Consider the following 16,888-nt stretch of genomic DNA (forward strand, 5'->3'; position numbering starts at 1 on the left):
TTTGTCTCTCTAGTTAGTTGGCTGAGAGCGGCGGAGTGTTGATCATGCCTGTGGTTCCTTTTAGCTGTGCTGCCACAGCTACATCTGCCAGAATCCATTTTTGCACATCATAGTTTCCTAATTTACACACCCTCTACCTGGACATGTCTAATATTCTAGTCTCTCTCTCTGCTGAGGTTCACCTGCCCCTGATGCTGTGATGTTACTTTCTCAGCTGCCATGGCTCCTCCCACCACCCCCTGATGCCCCCTGCTGTAGCCTCTCACACCTCCACCCCACACAGCTACTTCTCCATTGCCCTTCATGGACGATCTCGTACAGGAAGAGTTTCGGTCATGCACACACCGTCGGGACCAGACTAGGACTTCTAGAAAACAAGACTAGACTTTAATTGCTTATTGTTCCATTTTTCTTTATTTATTTCTCTCCGTCTCACTACTTATTCTGCTCCTTATTGTCTATATTCTTACTACTATAATGTCCGTTATTGGCCAGAAGACCCCCACCAGTTTACAGACCGTCAGAACCAGTGCACTGAGGACACTGTCAGCACTGACATCCACGTCTCTCACACATCTGGAGGACATGGACAGTTATGTTCCAGTGCTGTTCACTGATTACAGCTCAGCAGTCAACACAGTCACCCCAACCAAACTGACTGAAACACTCACCACTGGACTCACACCCTCCTTCTGTAAATGGGGGCTGAACTTTCTAACAGACAGAATCAGTCAGTCAGAACTGGCAATGTACATCCAGCACAAGGACTGTGAACACTGGGACCCCCCAGGACTGCGTGGCCGCCCAGTATAACACCAGCATCATCAAACTGGTTTGACTGATCACTGGATGAGACAGCATACAGGAGGGAGGTGACATGATGTCATGACAACAATCTCTCCCTGAATGCAGACAAGACCAAGAAGATGATTATTATTGACCCAAGGAGGAAGTAAAGCAACAACACACACCACTACAGACAGGAGAGATGGAGGTGGAGAGGGTGAACTCCTTCACCTTCCTGGAGTTCACATCAGTGAGGACCTCACCTGGACCTACAACACACACACCCCATCAGTGAGGACCTCACCTGGACCTACAACACACACACCCCATCAGTGAGGACCGCACCTGGACCTACAACACACACCACATCAGTGAGGACCTCACCTGGACCTACAACACACACACCCCATCAGTGAGGACCTCACCTGGACCTACAACACACACACCCCATCAGTGAGGACCGCACCTGGACCTACAACACACAACACATCAGTGAAGACCTCACTTCGACCTACAACACACACCACATCATAAAGAAATCCCAACAGTATCTGCTGTGTCCTCTGTTTATGTATGATACACAACATGACCTGCAGGTTAACACTCTCCTAACATCAGAACTCCAAAAACATTCAGCTCTTGTTCAGTTTTATTGATGTCATAAGGAAACATGAAACTGAACCGCATGAAGGACACTCAGCAACACGCCGGCCACAATACGTACCAATATACACAACACACAATGCACCAAACTTCACAGAGAATAACATTATCCACCAAATAATGATCTGTGATTACAAATAACAATAAAATAAACTACACACAACCACGATGTATTCAATAAGTATGAGATGTACGCAGACGCAACTGCATTAGCACAGATATAATAACTACAATAACTATAATAACTAACTATTGGAGTTGTTCTCTCTCACTTTGCGATCACTACACACATGAACCAACTTACTGCTACTGACACCCTGTGGTTCTTAAATGAATTACAACTAACCTCAAAAAATGGAACAAAGTTTCTAAACTCCTGACAGAACATCATCTGTACTTCCTGAGGAGGCTGAGGAAATGTAGCATGTCAACTAAAACTCAGCAGTTCCTACAGGAGAACAGTAGAGAGTGAACTCACCAGCCACCACAGTATGATATGGGAACTGCACTACTCAGGAATGGAAGACTCAGTTTTCATTATTTTCTCATTCTCAGTCTTTCATAAACACACACAGACACCAACACACACACATATACACGTAAGCATACACAAACAAACCCACATACGCATGCACACAGTAACATTCCATACCTGAGTGTGTCCAGTCTGCAGTGGGGATCCTCCAGTCTAGCAGAGAGCAGCTTCACTCCAGACTCTCCTGGGTGGTTGTACGTCAGATCCAGTTCTTTCAGGTGGGAGGGGTTTGACCTCAGAGCTGAAGCCAAAGAAGAACAGCCTTCCTCTGTGACCAAACAACCAGACAGTCTGCAGAAATGAGGGAAACAGGTAGAGAGACAGAGAGTGAGATGCACTTCCAGACCAGCCTGCATGGGGCAGCTAGAGGGGCTGGTAACTGTACTGGAGGTTCCTCCACTCTCATCTCCAAGATGGCATCCTCCATGGCAGATGGCTTTGTTCACTCTTCTCCAGATCACTTCTGTCTGTGTTTATTTTAGCCCTTATTTTTATTCCTGCCCTTTAGAACTCTAGTGCACTATTAACCTACATCAGAAAAACCCTAAAGCCGGACTTGCACTGTGTGATTTCAGTGGTCTTATAAGACTGTTACATGTCAGACTGTATGAGATGATGCCAGTAAAATCTTGGCAGAATTCTACATCTGGCTGTGATAACAGGAGTAATAACACTGTCACATTTCTGGACCTGTGAATCAGAGAAAACTATTTAATGACATGTTTAATATAGAGACAGGACCAGTGACAATGCAGAGAAAATGCCTAAGAATCCTCAGCGATGCATACTTATATATATGGGGGTTTTGTTTATGCCATTAAAACAGGTATAAACAACAGTCCTTTAATCTAGGAGTCTTTTCTTTAGCAAGAAGGTGATTCCTGCTCTATTAGTAGAGAAATTGAATTGTGAGATGAAAGATGTGGCCAAATTAATACTCCCAGTGAATTTCACTAGAAAGCTCATCTTATTTTTAGATACAAGAAGAATATTTATTGACTATAACAAATCTCTTCTGAGTAACTCCAGTTTACAGTGTGAACTCTTCAGTCCAGCAGAGCGCTGCTTCACTCCTGAATTGTTCAGGTCGTTGTTACTAAGGTCCAGTTCCCTCAGGAGGGATTTGGCAGTTGCAAAGCTGATGCCAGCTTTTCACAAGTGTTTTCCCCAAGATTACAGGTAGCTAGACTGCAAGTAGACACAACAGACATTACAATATACCCTAGAGTAGATACGACAGATATCACAATATACCCTACAGTAGATATAACATATATTACAATATACTCTACAGCAGATACAACAGACATTACATTATAGTCTACAGTAGATACAACAAATATTACAATATACTCTACAGTAGATACAACAGATGTTACAACATACTCCATAGTATATAGTATAGTGAAATTGCTTTGCATTATGGGAAATTTCTGAGAAATAGATATCCAGATATCCAAGCATATTGTAAATGAGTACATGAATTCACCTAATGGCAGTATGACTTTAATATGGGATTATTAAACTTCCGCGTGCTTTCTGGACAGCAGAGTCCCTTGCAGTCTTCAAACGCCAACTGAAGACCCATCTGTTTGTGGAATATTTAAATGACCACTGATCCTGCTCCTATGTTGACTAACTGAAACTCAAGTACTTATTGTAGGATGTTTATTACTCTTATGTTGTCTGCTCCTGTGTTGACTAACTGTAGTACTTATTGTTTATTGCACTGATTGCACTGTTATAGAGCTTATATGTATTTTGCACTTCTCTGCATTAGCATTGATCCCTGTATTTCAATAGTATTCTAGTTCATTGGTATCTTGGACTCTAACCTACTTTACTGGCTATGATCTGTTCTATGAGGAAATGACAAAGCAGTTTTCTAAGTCGCTCTGGACAAGAGCGTTTGCCAAATGGCGTAAATGTAAATATAAATGTACTCTTATGTGGTCATGGAACTGTCTTGGCATTATGGGACATTTCTGAGAAATAGATATCCAAATTTAGTTTATACAAAATTAGTGCATTATTTCGCCTAAAGGTAGTTTGACTTTAATGTGGATTTATGAAGATATTGTACAGTGACATGTGTCCAAACTTACTCTAATAGTCAAGGGCTCCTACTCACATGTGGTAGTGGAACTGTTTTTACATTATGTTAAAATTCAGAAAAATATGTAATCATACTTTCTCTGAATTAAATGGCCATGTAAACATCATTACAAATACAAAGACTTCAATATAGATTTATTAAAAACTGGTGCAGTAGAATCTTTTCAAACTTGATCTGGTGATATCCAAGGTCCACTATTCAATTGGCAGTGGAATTTTTCAGCCCTGGAGTTCCCCTGACCTGCACATTTGCCACATTTCACTAGTGATAACCCCTGTTTCAGCTGGCAGTCAAGCTCTAGAATAAACTTCTGAGAAGCAAGATGTAGAAAAAGCAGTTCCCACAATGCTTATTAAGCTGTGTAAATATATTACCAATTGTGTTTAATCTAATCATGCAATTAAACTAGTTCAATCAAGTAAACTGTATTTTGTACTTTTAAATGTAGTAAACGCGCATGTCCATCAAAGCGCTTAAAAATACGCGTCTGTTTCTCTTTGCTTAGGAAGAGTTAGAGTGCGGTGAGCAGCGAAATACCGTAAAATCGCGAATATAGGCGCATTAAATTTTAAAAGCGCGGATGACTTGACCGTGGTTGTAACCTAGTGACCACCTGTAACCTAGTAACCACGTTTATATGTGTTTATACCGACGTAGGGACATGACTGATTAATACACACCTGTACTTGATGAACACCAGATGTTATAAATTACATCGTCACACCCTCACCCTCCTGCTCTCAACTACGTGACGATCCAACTGCATTTCTCCAAAAGACTGTTTGTTGCAAGACTGATTCTTGCAACGACAAGACTTCCAATCTTGTGTATTGACGGTTTGGTCAAATTGTTGAGACTGTTAGCTTGTTAGATAACTGTGCTGAACAGTAAACACACCAAACAAATCAACACAGATTTTCTTTGCTAACATTAGCTAGTTAGCTGTTAGCCATGAATGACGATCAGAAATTGAGTGAAAAACTCATACAGGCTTTGTCTGTCTGTCTTAGTCCATCTACTTTTACTTTATGTCTGTCCCTTTCTGGTATTTTCCTTTTCTCTTGGAAATCACCATAGCAGCAAATATCCTCCAATTCCAGTTTGTGAGATTTTCTGTCATTTTCATGATCCACTACAGTTCTCTTCACCTCAGTAAGTTAAAACAGCTCCTCTGATGCTATTGGCCACTGTAATGACGTCATTCAATATTCTGCCGGCACGACCCGTCCTACCACATATGTGACTGGATAAAATTACTGTCACTCAAATTGAGAAACCTCATTCATATTTCTGTTACTGCTGTTTACAAGTGCTTCTTGGATATTTATGTTATTACTACCTTTATTTTTTTTCAAATGGTACAATTTTAAGAATTTGTGGTGTTTTTACTGTACCTTTTGACATTTTTAATACGTCAACATAGACTTCCTAAAAACACAAGGGCAACAATCACAAGGTTGTTGCTGTATTTCTAGACCAAAGTGTTTTCTGCTGTTTCGTGTGCTCCCAGTTTTAGTTGAGAAAAATATTAGGAACAATATCTTCACTACATATAATGGTGTTATACTGTTTCTGACCATTCTGGTGCCCTACACACACCCAAACACACCCTGCTGCTACCACACTACAGTTAGTGAAACTACAAACACTCCATAACTGCAGCCTGATAAGATTTAATAGACAGACTGAACACAGGCATGCTAATAGAACACAGATTTGTACCTTCAGTTTCCAGAGTTGGCTCTGTCCTAGAACAACTTCCCCAGGTCATTGTGCCACTGTTGGGTAGTGTAGTCTATTGTGTGGCTGTGTGTATCAACATAAAATATCTTGGGTGTAGATTACTGTACATTCACTGAGTGGATCTGAACTTTTTACATCTACTACTGCATTTTCTTTTCTCCCTTCTGGTTTATGTTTAATGAAGACAAGTTTGGGGTGGAGCAGGTGTTGGGTTTGTTTTTTATCCTGACTTATACTCCCCATAGAGACAGATGGCATGTTTGTAGACCTCTATTACTTTTTTGTAATAGTGGTTTGTGCCCAGAATAAAGTGTCTGTTGTGGACTCTCCCCCTACACTGGCACATAACAGAGATGTATAAAGGTTGGTATCTCTCTCTAATCATCTGCAGCTGAAATAACCAGCAACTGAAGATGGCTGCCTCCAACACTCCTTTACCATTTATCAAACACTGTAAGATAATGTTCTTCTTAATTTGTGAACCCTAAAGATGACCCTGATACTATAATGTGTGGGATGTAGCCTGGACAAATATTAATGTGTAACATATTAAAACTGTAGCATGACCACAGTTGTTGCTATGAACAATGCATTAAATAAAAGATTTTTACACATTTTTCCTTTTTTCTTAACAGAACAGTGCCTTGAATCTCCCACTATTTGTATTTTATATAATTTCCCTGCAAAACACCTTCACTATTGTTACTGAACTTCTGAGCCCTTCAGACATCTTGTGGTTTTAAGTATTTTCTGTGGTCAGTGTTTGTTCTCCTGTATGGAGGAAGCACAAAGACAAGGAGCACAGCAAGGGGTCCAGTGAGGAACACATTCTATCAGTGGTGGTCACACACAGATAATAGTTCTGTTTCTCTTACACAAAGTAGTTCTGTGTCTCTCTCTCTCTCTCTCTTACACACACACACAGACACACACACACACAAGTTTCAATTGAGGTGAAGCATTATAAACAGTAAATGAAACATACTTGTGTCGATCTATATAATAAATAAGATTTCAAACAGTAGTTATATTGGTCGTGAATTAAACAGTTTGAGGTCTGGTTTACTGTGTATAAACAGTAGTCATATTTGTCCTGATCTAAACAGTGTGAGCTCTGGTTTACTGGCTGGCAAATAATTTTAGCACCAAATGTCCAGTAGAGTCCTGCAGAACATATTTATTGGGGGGACAGGTGGGACCAGTGAACATCTTGTGGTGACACATTAAAATGGCCTTACAGCACAGAGGAATTTCAGGGTACACAAGTTAATACAGTGGTAAAACCACTATTATAGTGTATAATAAACTACATACTGTTCTATTCCTTATCAGATTATGACATTCACATGAGGTCAGTCAGGGAATCATTAATTAACCCATAAGATTACAATTTGAATGAATCATCACCAATAAATCAAGGGTGTGGGTTACATAAACATAAATATTATTACCTGAGAAAGGTTTCATTTCTGTCTAGCACTTAATATTTTATATCATTTACAAGTATCTTCCATTCTTTGACTCATCCCCTCGAAAAAGGTTGTATTTCAAGATTCCAAAAATTCTACTTGTGGTTATAATTCTATGTGTGGTTATATTTCTGCATGTAGTTATATTGCTACATTTGGTTATAATTCTACATGTGATTATAATTCTACGTGTGGTTATATTTCTATGTGTGGTTATAATTCTCAGTGTATCTGAATTATGTAGTATCAAATGATGAATTATGGGTGCAGAAATGTCTGATCTAAAGTTCTGATGTAATTACAAAACACCACACATGCTATGCACCACACACACACACACACACACACACACACACAATATCGCTACTTCACACAACTAATTTATTGACTGAAATCAACCATTTACATTAACACAAAAAAACAACTAAACAAGTCAGCAGACCTGTGGGGCTACAGTGAGAGTGGACACAGCGAACACTACAGCAGACCTGTGGGGCTACAGTGAGAGTGGACACAGCCGACACTACAGCAGACCTGTGGGGCTACAGTGAGAGTGGACACAGCTGACACTACAGCAGACCTGTGGGGCTACAGTGAGAGTGGACACAGTTGGCTCCTCTGTCTCTGTCTGCTGTGTCCACTCTCTTCCATGTCCTCCTCCTGGACACTTTCACCATCAAGTTCTTCTGTCTTTTCTCTCTCCTACTGTCTTCTTACTAAAGAAGGTTGCCATGGCAATAGCATTACTCTTTCTCTTCATCCTGGTTGTTTTCTGTCTCTCTATACTAACTGTAAACGAACAAGCAGGAGTATTTTATATTCTAGCCATTTCCTTAGATTTAAGGAAGCTAACATTAGCCTCATTAGCTTTGTTACAGAACATCCAGTGTGACACACACACACACACACACACACACACACACACACACACACACACACACACACACACACACACACACACACACACACACTTCACTCCTTCTCTCCTCCTAATCTCCTGATTACTGATTACTGTGTCTTGTGTGTCTTTCTTTCTCTCTTGTAATTAAGTCCACAGGTTCACTCGTCCAGTGCTGAACATTGTTCCTCACTACTGTGTTCAGATGTCCTGAGTTTACTGTCAGCTGTCTGCTCAGTTTCTCTCTCTGCTGACTCCACATCTTCTACCATCACTTTTCTATTTTTGTTTGATGTCTCTGGCTTGATGAAAAAATTAGCAGCCAACATTCACTCCTAAGTCAAGCTAATATGATGTTAGCGTGAGGTATCCAGGTGTAGTAACCGACAATATACTGTAACTTGGCAAGCTTAAGGTTACTAATATTAGCCAGCTACATGTTTCATAAAAACACCCGTAGAGAGAGATCACAGGTTTATCTTAAGGAATAACCAATAAACCTTTCAGGTCTATTGAATGAATATTAACTTGTTGCATTATTTCCTCCAGCACAGCTGTCAGTTCAGCTCATATCAACATGTGCTGAACACACGGTGTAAATCATAATGAGAACAGGGTCTCCCACCCATAAATGCAAGGGAATCGTGTGATTGTAAAAGTGTCCTGCAATGTGCCCAGAACCTCAATGGTTCAGCTTTAAATGTTTTAATTAAGATTTTAAGGGCTTTTATTTTCAGAGAGATTAGAATGACTGATGTTTACAGTGTTTCCATACATAAACTAGATAGAATCACTCAGTGAAAATCTTACATTAGAACACTTCATTTTACAACACTGTTGTTGGAGTTTCTGAATATATTCATCCTGTAAGACATTTTGCTAAATTTCTGTGCTCAGGTGAGCAAAAATGCAGCTTGTGGACAAAATGCCAAAGCGCTTAGTTGAAGCAGCATTTTAATAAATACACCTGTATATGTGGACAAGGACTCATCTGTGTCTCCTCTTTACAATGTTATATTTCTCTTTTAGACTTGAAACTCTGCCCATGCATCACAAATGTAACTCTTTGTCTCCACAGTGTGGTCATTTAATGAAATGCAGTGAGGTTTCAACAGAAAAATATATTTAGAAATATTTAGAGAAGAGAACTTTATAATATAATATAAAAGTGTACATTTCCTTGCATTACTTTGCCTGACAATGTTTGTTTAATACTGTACTATAAGGGAGTTGACACTGACCTTTTTAAAATGGCTCTTTATTTACATTCAAAAATAGTCACAGAAACTCACCTGAGAATCTCCAGTTTACAGTGTGAACTCTTCAGTCCAGCACAGAGCTGCTCCACTCCTGAATTGTGCAGGTCATTATTATTCATCTCCAGCTCTCTCAGTGAGTTTTCTGTTTGTAGAACTGATGTGAGAGATTTGCAAGACCCTTCAGTGAGACCACAGCCAGATAGTCTGTAAAAGAGTAAATACAGTAAATAATGTAGTTCAGTCAGAGGATGATGAATTAAAAGATCTGAACTGCTAATAAAAATTTAAAGAAGAGCTTGAAAGGTCTGGAACACACTGATACATTTTCAGCCTTTTAATTTTACAAACACAGTAACATTTCAACACTACTGTGTCTTCATCAAAGACAAAATGGACAAAGACATGACAAATAACATTCATTAGCAACCTAAGACAGGTGACCAAATAATGGATGGTTGGTTCATAAGTCAGTGAATGGCAGTTACCATAATCAGAGTCCAAATATCAAAATATCCCACCCTTAACACCATAACAGGAAACAGAACAACACAGATCTCATTCAATGTTTCACAAATACAAATACACTAATATACAAACAGAAAATATTGTTGGAAGACACGCAGAGTATTGATTATGGAGGAATAAACACTGCAGTATTGATTATGGAGGAATAAACGCTGCAGTATTGATTATGGAGGAATAAACACTGCAGTAGTGATTATGGAGGAATAAACACTGCAGTAGTGATTATGGAGGAATAAACACTGCCGTAGTGATTATGGAGGAATAAACAATGCAGTATTGATTATGGTGGAATAATCACTGTAGTATTTATCATGGAGAAATAAACACTGCTGTAGTGACTATGGAGTAATGAACACTATAGTATTGATTATGGAGGAATGGACATTGCAGTAGTGAATATTAGTGTATGAACACTGCAGTAGTGACTATGAAATAATGAACACTGTAGTATTGATTATGGAGGAATGAAAATTGCACTAGTGAATATTAGTGTATGAACACTGCAGTAGTAATGATGGTGGGATGAACACTGCAGTAGTGATTATGGAGGAATGGACAGAATGCAGAGAGCAGAATCTTCTACTAGTATTTACATTCCTGTGCTCACACTATGAGTCACTGATCGTGAAACATTCTCCTCTGTCTTTGCTTTACCCAGTGAGGTCCTGAGTTCTGTCTTTGTGGTGCACCGAGAATCCCGGAGGCTTAATAGCTGAGTCAGGGACCCCATCAGTCAGTCAGGTGTGTGTGAGGCAGACCCCAGTCAGTCAGTCAGGTGTGTGTGAGGCAGACCCCATCAGTCAGTCAGGTGTGTGTGAGGCAGACCCCATCAGTCAGGTGTGTGTGAGGCAGACTCCATCAGTCAGTCAGGTGTGTGTGACTCAGACCCCATCAGTCAGTCAGGTGTGTGTGTGACTCAGACACAATCGGCCAGTTAAGTGTGTGTGAGGCAACTATCTCATGTCTGCTGTTGACATGAAATGTGTCCCTGGAGTTTGTCCTTCATGGACTGTATGTGTGCAGTAAAATACTGGGGAGAAGAGGATGGTTCACATGTTTCAGTTGGATCAGAACTTTGACTCACTTCTCCTACACTGCTTGTGTGAGGACTCAAGGACATCTGACTTTTTGTACAAAATAATTGATATGGTCAGTTTCAAAACTGTGCTTACATACATTTGAATAGAGCCAAATACTATCACTTTCTGAAATTCATGAAAAAAACTTTCAACTGTTCACTCAAATTATGCTGATTATATGATTTGTAAAGAAAAGCATTGTATTAAACTTGAGAGAAATACAAAACAATCATTTTCACTAGTGGTCTGAAATATTGGTCCCACTGTATGTGAGCAACAGTAGTAGCCTGCTACAGTTTTAGGTGAGTGACAGTAGTAACAGCATTAGCTTCTGGGAGACTCACTGCATGTTACATTGATCACACAGAGCTGTGAACGTCACTGTATCTTACACTGATCACACAGAGCTGTGAACGTCACTGCATGCTACACTGATCACACAGAGCTGTGAAAGTGACTGCATGTTGCACTGATCACACAGCGCTGTGAACGTCACTGCATGTTACACTGATCACACAGAGCTGTGAAAGTGACTGCATGTTACACTGATCATTTTACATTTATGGCATTTAGCTGACGCTTTTATCCAAAGCATCCTACAATTCTGACGAGTACAACTTGAGCAATTGAGGGTTAAGGGCCTTGCTCAGGGCCCCAGCAGTGGCGGGGCTTGAACCAGCAACCTTCTAATTAAAAGTCAAGTACACACAGAGCTCAAGGTGTAGTACTGGAATCAGTTGCTGTTAATGATGTTAGTTTATTTTGACTTAAACCTATTTACAACTAGATTATGACAAATTGCCTTGGTAAAATATTTAAACAATGAAAATGTTAACACCTATACCTTTAAACAGTCTTTCAGATGTAGTCATATTAACACCTACACCTTTATAATGTGCCCAATCATCATCATCAGCTCTAAAGAAAACATGTGATAAAGTTTGAAAACTGCCATCAGTGTGAAATATATATATTTGTGTGTGTGCATGTGTGCACATGTGTATACATTGGTCATGCTCATCCTTGTGCACTTTTCTCTGTATTGGTCAGTAGTGGTTGAACTGTAATGTTGGTCAGAAAGCTGAACTGATAGTTCATATTTGAACCCTTTTGTATGTTATGCTGTGTGGTGTGTGTGCGCATGTACACACTGATAGTTTGTACTTGAACACTTCTATAAGTTACACTGCAGCACATTTTCTCTGGCTGTTTTACTGAGTGTGAACTATAAACACTGTTGGCCACTGTTTTAAATGTAGGACCATTCTCAACACACAGACACACAACTACCCATGACATCAAATATCATTTAACCATCATTAATATGTTTAGACTAATGAATCACTGGACTGTATTGAATCACTGGACAGTGTTACTACATTCCAATGTTCCACAACTTTATGGTTTAACTTAAGCACCTGGTGTTGGAGCCTTCAATCACCTACATGTGCTTTAATGTAGGATCTCTCTATCCTGCTCTCTCTCTAATGTTCTCTCTCACTCTCCTTTTCATTTTTCACAGAAGACCTTCTGAGTCAAGCAGATGAACGCCCACTGTTCATCTCTAAATGAAAATACTCACATGGCTTTTCTGGATGCTTTGACCACTGGCAGCAGTCTCAGTAGACATTCCTCTGATGGGTCATATTTCCTCAGGTCAAACTCATCCAGCTGCTCTTCTGAGTTCAGCAACACAAACACCAGAGCTGACCACTGAGCAGGAGACAGTCTGGCTCTATGATGGTTAGCTCCTCTGCTCAGGTATGTTTGGACTTCCTGCACTAGAGAATGATCATTCAGTTCATTCAGACAGTGGAACAGATTGATGGATTTCTCTGTAGAGGGACTGTCACTGATCTTCTCCTTGATGTACTTGACTGTATTGTCTCTGCTGTGAGAGCTTCTTCCTCTCATTGTCAGTAGGCCTCGTAAGAGAGTTTGATTGGACTCCAGTGAGAGACCCAGAAGGAAGCGAAGGAAAAGGTCCAGGTGTCCATTTGGACTCTGTAAGGCCTTGTCCACTGCACTGTTGAGGAAGACAGACATTGGGGTTTTGAAAATACTGAAAAATCCAGAGTATTTCTGTTGCAGCACATTGGTGTTGGTGGAGATGAAGGAAATAAACACATATAAAGCAGCCAGAAACTCCTGAACACTCAGATGTACAAAGCTGAACACCTTCCCCAGCTGTAGCTCAAACTCCTGTCTGAAGATCTGAGTGCACATTCCTGAATACACTGTCATTTCTCTGACATCAATGCCACTGTTTCTCAGGTCTTCCTCATAGAAGATCAGGTTGCCTTTTTCTAGCTGTTGGAAAGCCAGTTTTCCCAGGGCCAAAACATGTTTTCTCATGTGACGTGGGTGAGTGGTACCTTTTTGTCCTTTCATACTTTGTCCATACTTTTGATCCTTGTGTCTGAGCTGAAAGATCAGGAAGTGTGTGAACATCTGAGTCAGAGTCTTGGGGATCTCTCCACTCTCTGCTTCACCCAACATTCTCTCTAAAACAGTGGCTGCAATCCAACAGAAGACTGGAATGTGGCACATGATGTAGAGGCTTTTTGACAACTTCATGTGTGTGATGATTCTATTGGCCAGGCCCTGATCACTGATTCTCTTCCTGAAATACTCCTCTTTCTGTGGTTCACTGAACCCTCTTACCTCTGTTACCTGGTCAACACCCTCAGGAGGGATCTGATTGGCTGCCGCTGGCCGAGAGGTTATCCAGAGGAGAGCAGAGGGAAGCAGATTCCCCTTGATAAGGTTTGTCAGCAGCACATCCACTGAGGTCGACTCTGTTAGATCCCACAATCTCTCATTGTTCTGGAAATCTAGAGGAAGTCTACACTCATCCAGACCATCAAAGATGAACAGAATCTTGTAGTATGTATAATGTTTAGGTTTTAATTCACATGTTTCTGGGAAAAAGTGATGAAGAAGCTCCACCAGACAGAACTTTTTCTCCTTCAGCAAATTCAGCTCCCTAAAAGGAAGTGGGAATATGAAGAGAACATCCTGATTTACATTTCCTTCAGACCAGTCCAGTATGAACTTCTGCACAGAGACTGTTTTGCCAATTCCAGCCACTCCTTTAGTCAGCACAGTTCTGATGGTTTTGTCTTGTCCTGGTAAGGGTCTAAAGATGTCACTGCATTTGATGGGTGTCTCCTGTGTTGCTGGTCTCCTGGACGCTGTCTCAATCTGTCTCACCTCATGCTCATTATTGACCTCTCCACTCCCTCCCCCTGTGATGTAGAGCTCTGTGTAGATCTCATTCAGAAGTGCTGTGGTTCCCTGCTGAGAGATTCCTTCATAAATCTTCTGATATTTGTCCCTCAGTTTGGATTTGAGCTTTCTGTGGCAAGCAGGGGCCAGTTCTGATAAAAGAGGAAGACAACAGAACATATTCTAATCTCTTTTAGATTCATTCATAAAAGATTCATTACAGGAGTTACAGGAAAAGAGATAAATAGATTGTTATAAATAGATTGCTTATTCCTACTAGATTGTGCATGAAACTTCCAGTAGTAAATCTTAGTCAGTTCAAGGACTGAAAACCTTATATTTCAAGATTAACAGACATTGTATTATACATTATTTTGTTGATAATATTTACTGCTTATCAATAACACCGAATGATCAGTAGTTAGAAACCAGCTGAGGTTCCACCACACACACTGGTAACCATCACCTGACTGAGATGATCTACAACCCAGACTGGACAAGAAGGGGAGGGGGGACAACCTGTGATCTGTGAGATAGGACCTGTGTTCTAATGTGATCTGTGAGATAGGACCTGTGTTCTAATGTGATCTGTGAGATAGGATCTGTGTTCCAATGTGATCTGTGAAATAGGATCTGTGTTCCAATGTGATCTGTGAGATAGGATCTGTGTTCCAATGTGATCTGTGAGATAGGACCTGTGTTCTAATGTGATCTGTGAGATAGGACCTGTGTTCTAATGTGATCTGTGAGATAGGACCTGTGTTCTAATGTGATCTGTGAGGTAGGACCTGTGTTCTAATGTGATCTGTGAGATAGGATCTGTGTTCTAATGTGATCTGTGAGATAGGACCTGTGTTCTAATGTGATCTGTGAGGTAGGACCTGTGTTCTAATGTGATCTGTGAGATAGGACCTGTGTTCTAATGTGATCCGTGAGATAGGACCTGTGTTCTAATCTCAGTTCCAACCTGTGATCTGTGATCTGTGTTCTAATGTGATCTGTGTTCTAATCTCAGTTCCGAAGAATAAAGTGACACTTTCTTTTAAGTGATGCTTTAACATTAAATAAACGCTCAGAAGTCCCTCAGTAACACATTAGTGATGTAACAGAAGTGAAGCATCTGAAGACATTCAGTAGATTAATTAATTCAGGAGTGTTTTAATTAACTCTTTAAATAAATCTGTTTATAATCTGATGAATTCAGTAGCTTTTCACTTTATTTGAAGTATCAAAGCTCATATCTGCAGGTGTGAACTTGAGAACATATAACAAGAATAATCCATACTCAACAAGATGTTATAGACATGAAGTTGACAGCTGGATTTTAACTGGATTTCGGATAGGGTTTGAGTCAGGATTAGGGCCAGAGTGAGTTAGGATTAGGTTTTGGGTTGAGTTTATGGATAGATGGGCTGGTTTGAGGTCTGATCACTGGTGTCTGACAACTTGAACTATTCCACTTGTGAGTAAACTTGATGGTGATTGTATCCAAACTCTCACATGTTTCATTCATGAACATATACTCTGACACTCGGTTGGGGGGGGGGGGGGGTATGTAGACATAGAAAAAAAACCAAACTATCAACATCTGCCAGTGATTTGTGTTCAAATCTCATTGGTCAAACTAAATCTCAGCCCTAAAGAATAACAATGTATCCCCAAAACGTCAGCATTCTGCAAACACATGACACACAGTCCAGCAGTTAATGTGCTGTACCAACCATCAGAAGGTTGTCAGTTCAAGCCCCACCACTACAAAGTTGCCACTGTTGTCACTGCCTTAACCCTCAAATGCTTGAATTGTACTCACTATTTTTTTTTCTTCAATAAAAGCACCTGCTAAATGTAATAATGTCATGACCCAGAGCTCTTACTGGTCACTAGTGTGTTAGCGAGGTCTGTCTGGTTCATCTTCCTCAGGACGTGCAGTGTGATCTCCAGCGCCCCCACTCTGACACTGCTCTGATCCTCCTCATCCTCCACCTGTCTCTCAGTGCATGCTGGGTAATCTGAGCTCAGTAGATTCTTAAATCTCTTCAGCTCATTCTTCACCAGAGAGATGATTTTGTCCTCCAGCTCCTGAATAAACAGTATCAGTAAAACTAGTGTTATATACAGATCTTTTTAACACAGGATGATCAATTAAACAGAAGAGAGGACTGAACTGAGGGGAATTGTGTGGTCATGTGGACATTATGGTTTATAAAAGAACATAAGCATCACATTAACTGAGCTGTATCTTAAAGTTTAAATATTAGTTAATTTTATAAAGTTATAATAGTTTGTGAAGTTTGAGTTTTGTTCATTATCAGTTAAATTACAAAAAAGCCATTAAAGTAAAGCATGAACTAGTAAACCACAGAGTCTCATCATGATCTGTGATCTAAACACACTCTAATGATAAAGACCCTTCCCCCTCACACACACACACACACACACACACACACACACACACACACACACACACACACACACACACACCTTGAACACTGACTCCAGCTTTTCTTTAGAAATGTTTACAGGCTTCTTCTGGTCACTGTGGACAAACAAACCAAAGACTTTAATGGATAATCTACAGTTTATAAAC

The 16,888-nt window shown here is 40.2% G+C and overlaps 1 protein-coding gene across 1 annotated transcript in view; it reads right to left on the reverse strand.

Moving 5' to 3' along the window:
• Nucleotides 1–16,334, reverse strand: part of LOC145657027 (NLR family CARD domain-containing protein 3-like) — a 19,342-nt gene extending 3,008 nt beyond the window's left edge. The window contains exons 1-4 of the mRNA XM_081711267.1: nt 16,176–16,334; nt 12,656–14,453; nt 9,503–9,673; nt 2,102–2,275 (exon numbers count right to left, since the gene is read on the reverse strand). Coding sequence (XP_081567393.1) covers nt 2,102–2,275; nt 9,503–9,673; nt 12,656–14,453; nt 16,176–16,212 — 2,180 coding nt within the window. The 5' untranslated portion in view covers nt 16,213–16,334. The remainder of the gene's footprint in view (nt 1–2,101; nt 2,276–9,502; nt 9,674–12,655; nt 14,454–16,175) is intronic.
• Nucleotides 16,335–16,888: the final 554 nt, after the last annotated feature.

The sequence above is a fragment of the Electrophorus electricus genome, chromosome 1 (genome assembly GCF_041902795.1).
Source record: "Electrophorus electricus isolate QZ-2024a chromosome 1, ASM4190279v1, whole genome shotgun sequence".
Classification (NCBI taxonomy): domain Eukaryota; kingdom Metazoa; phylum Chordata; class Actinopteri; order Gymnotiformes; family Gymnotidae; genus Electrophorus; species Electrophorus electricus.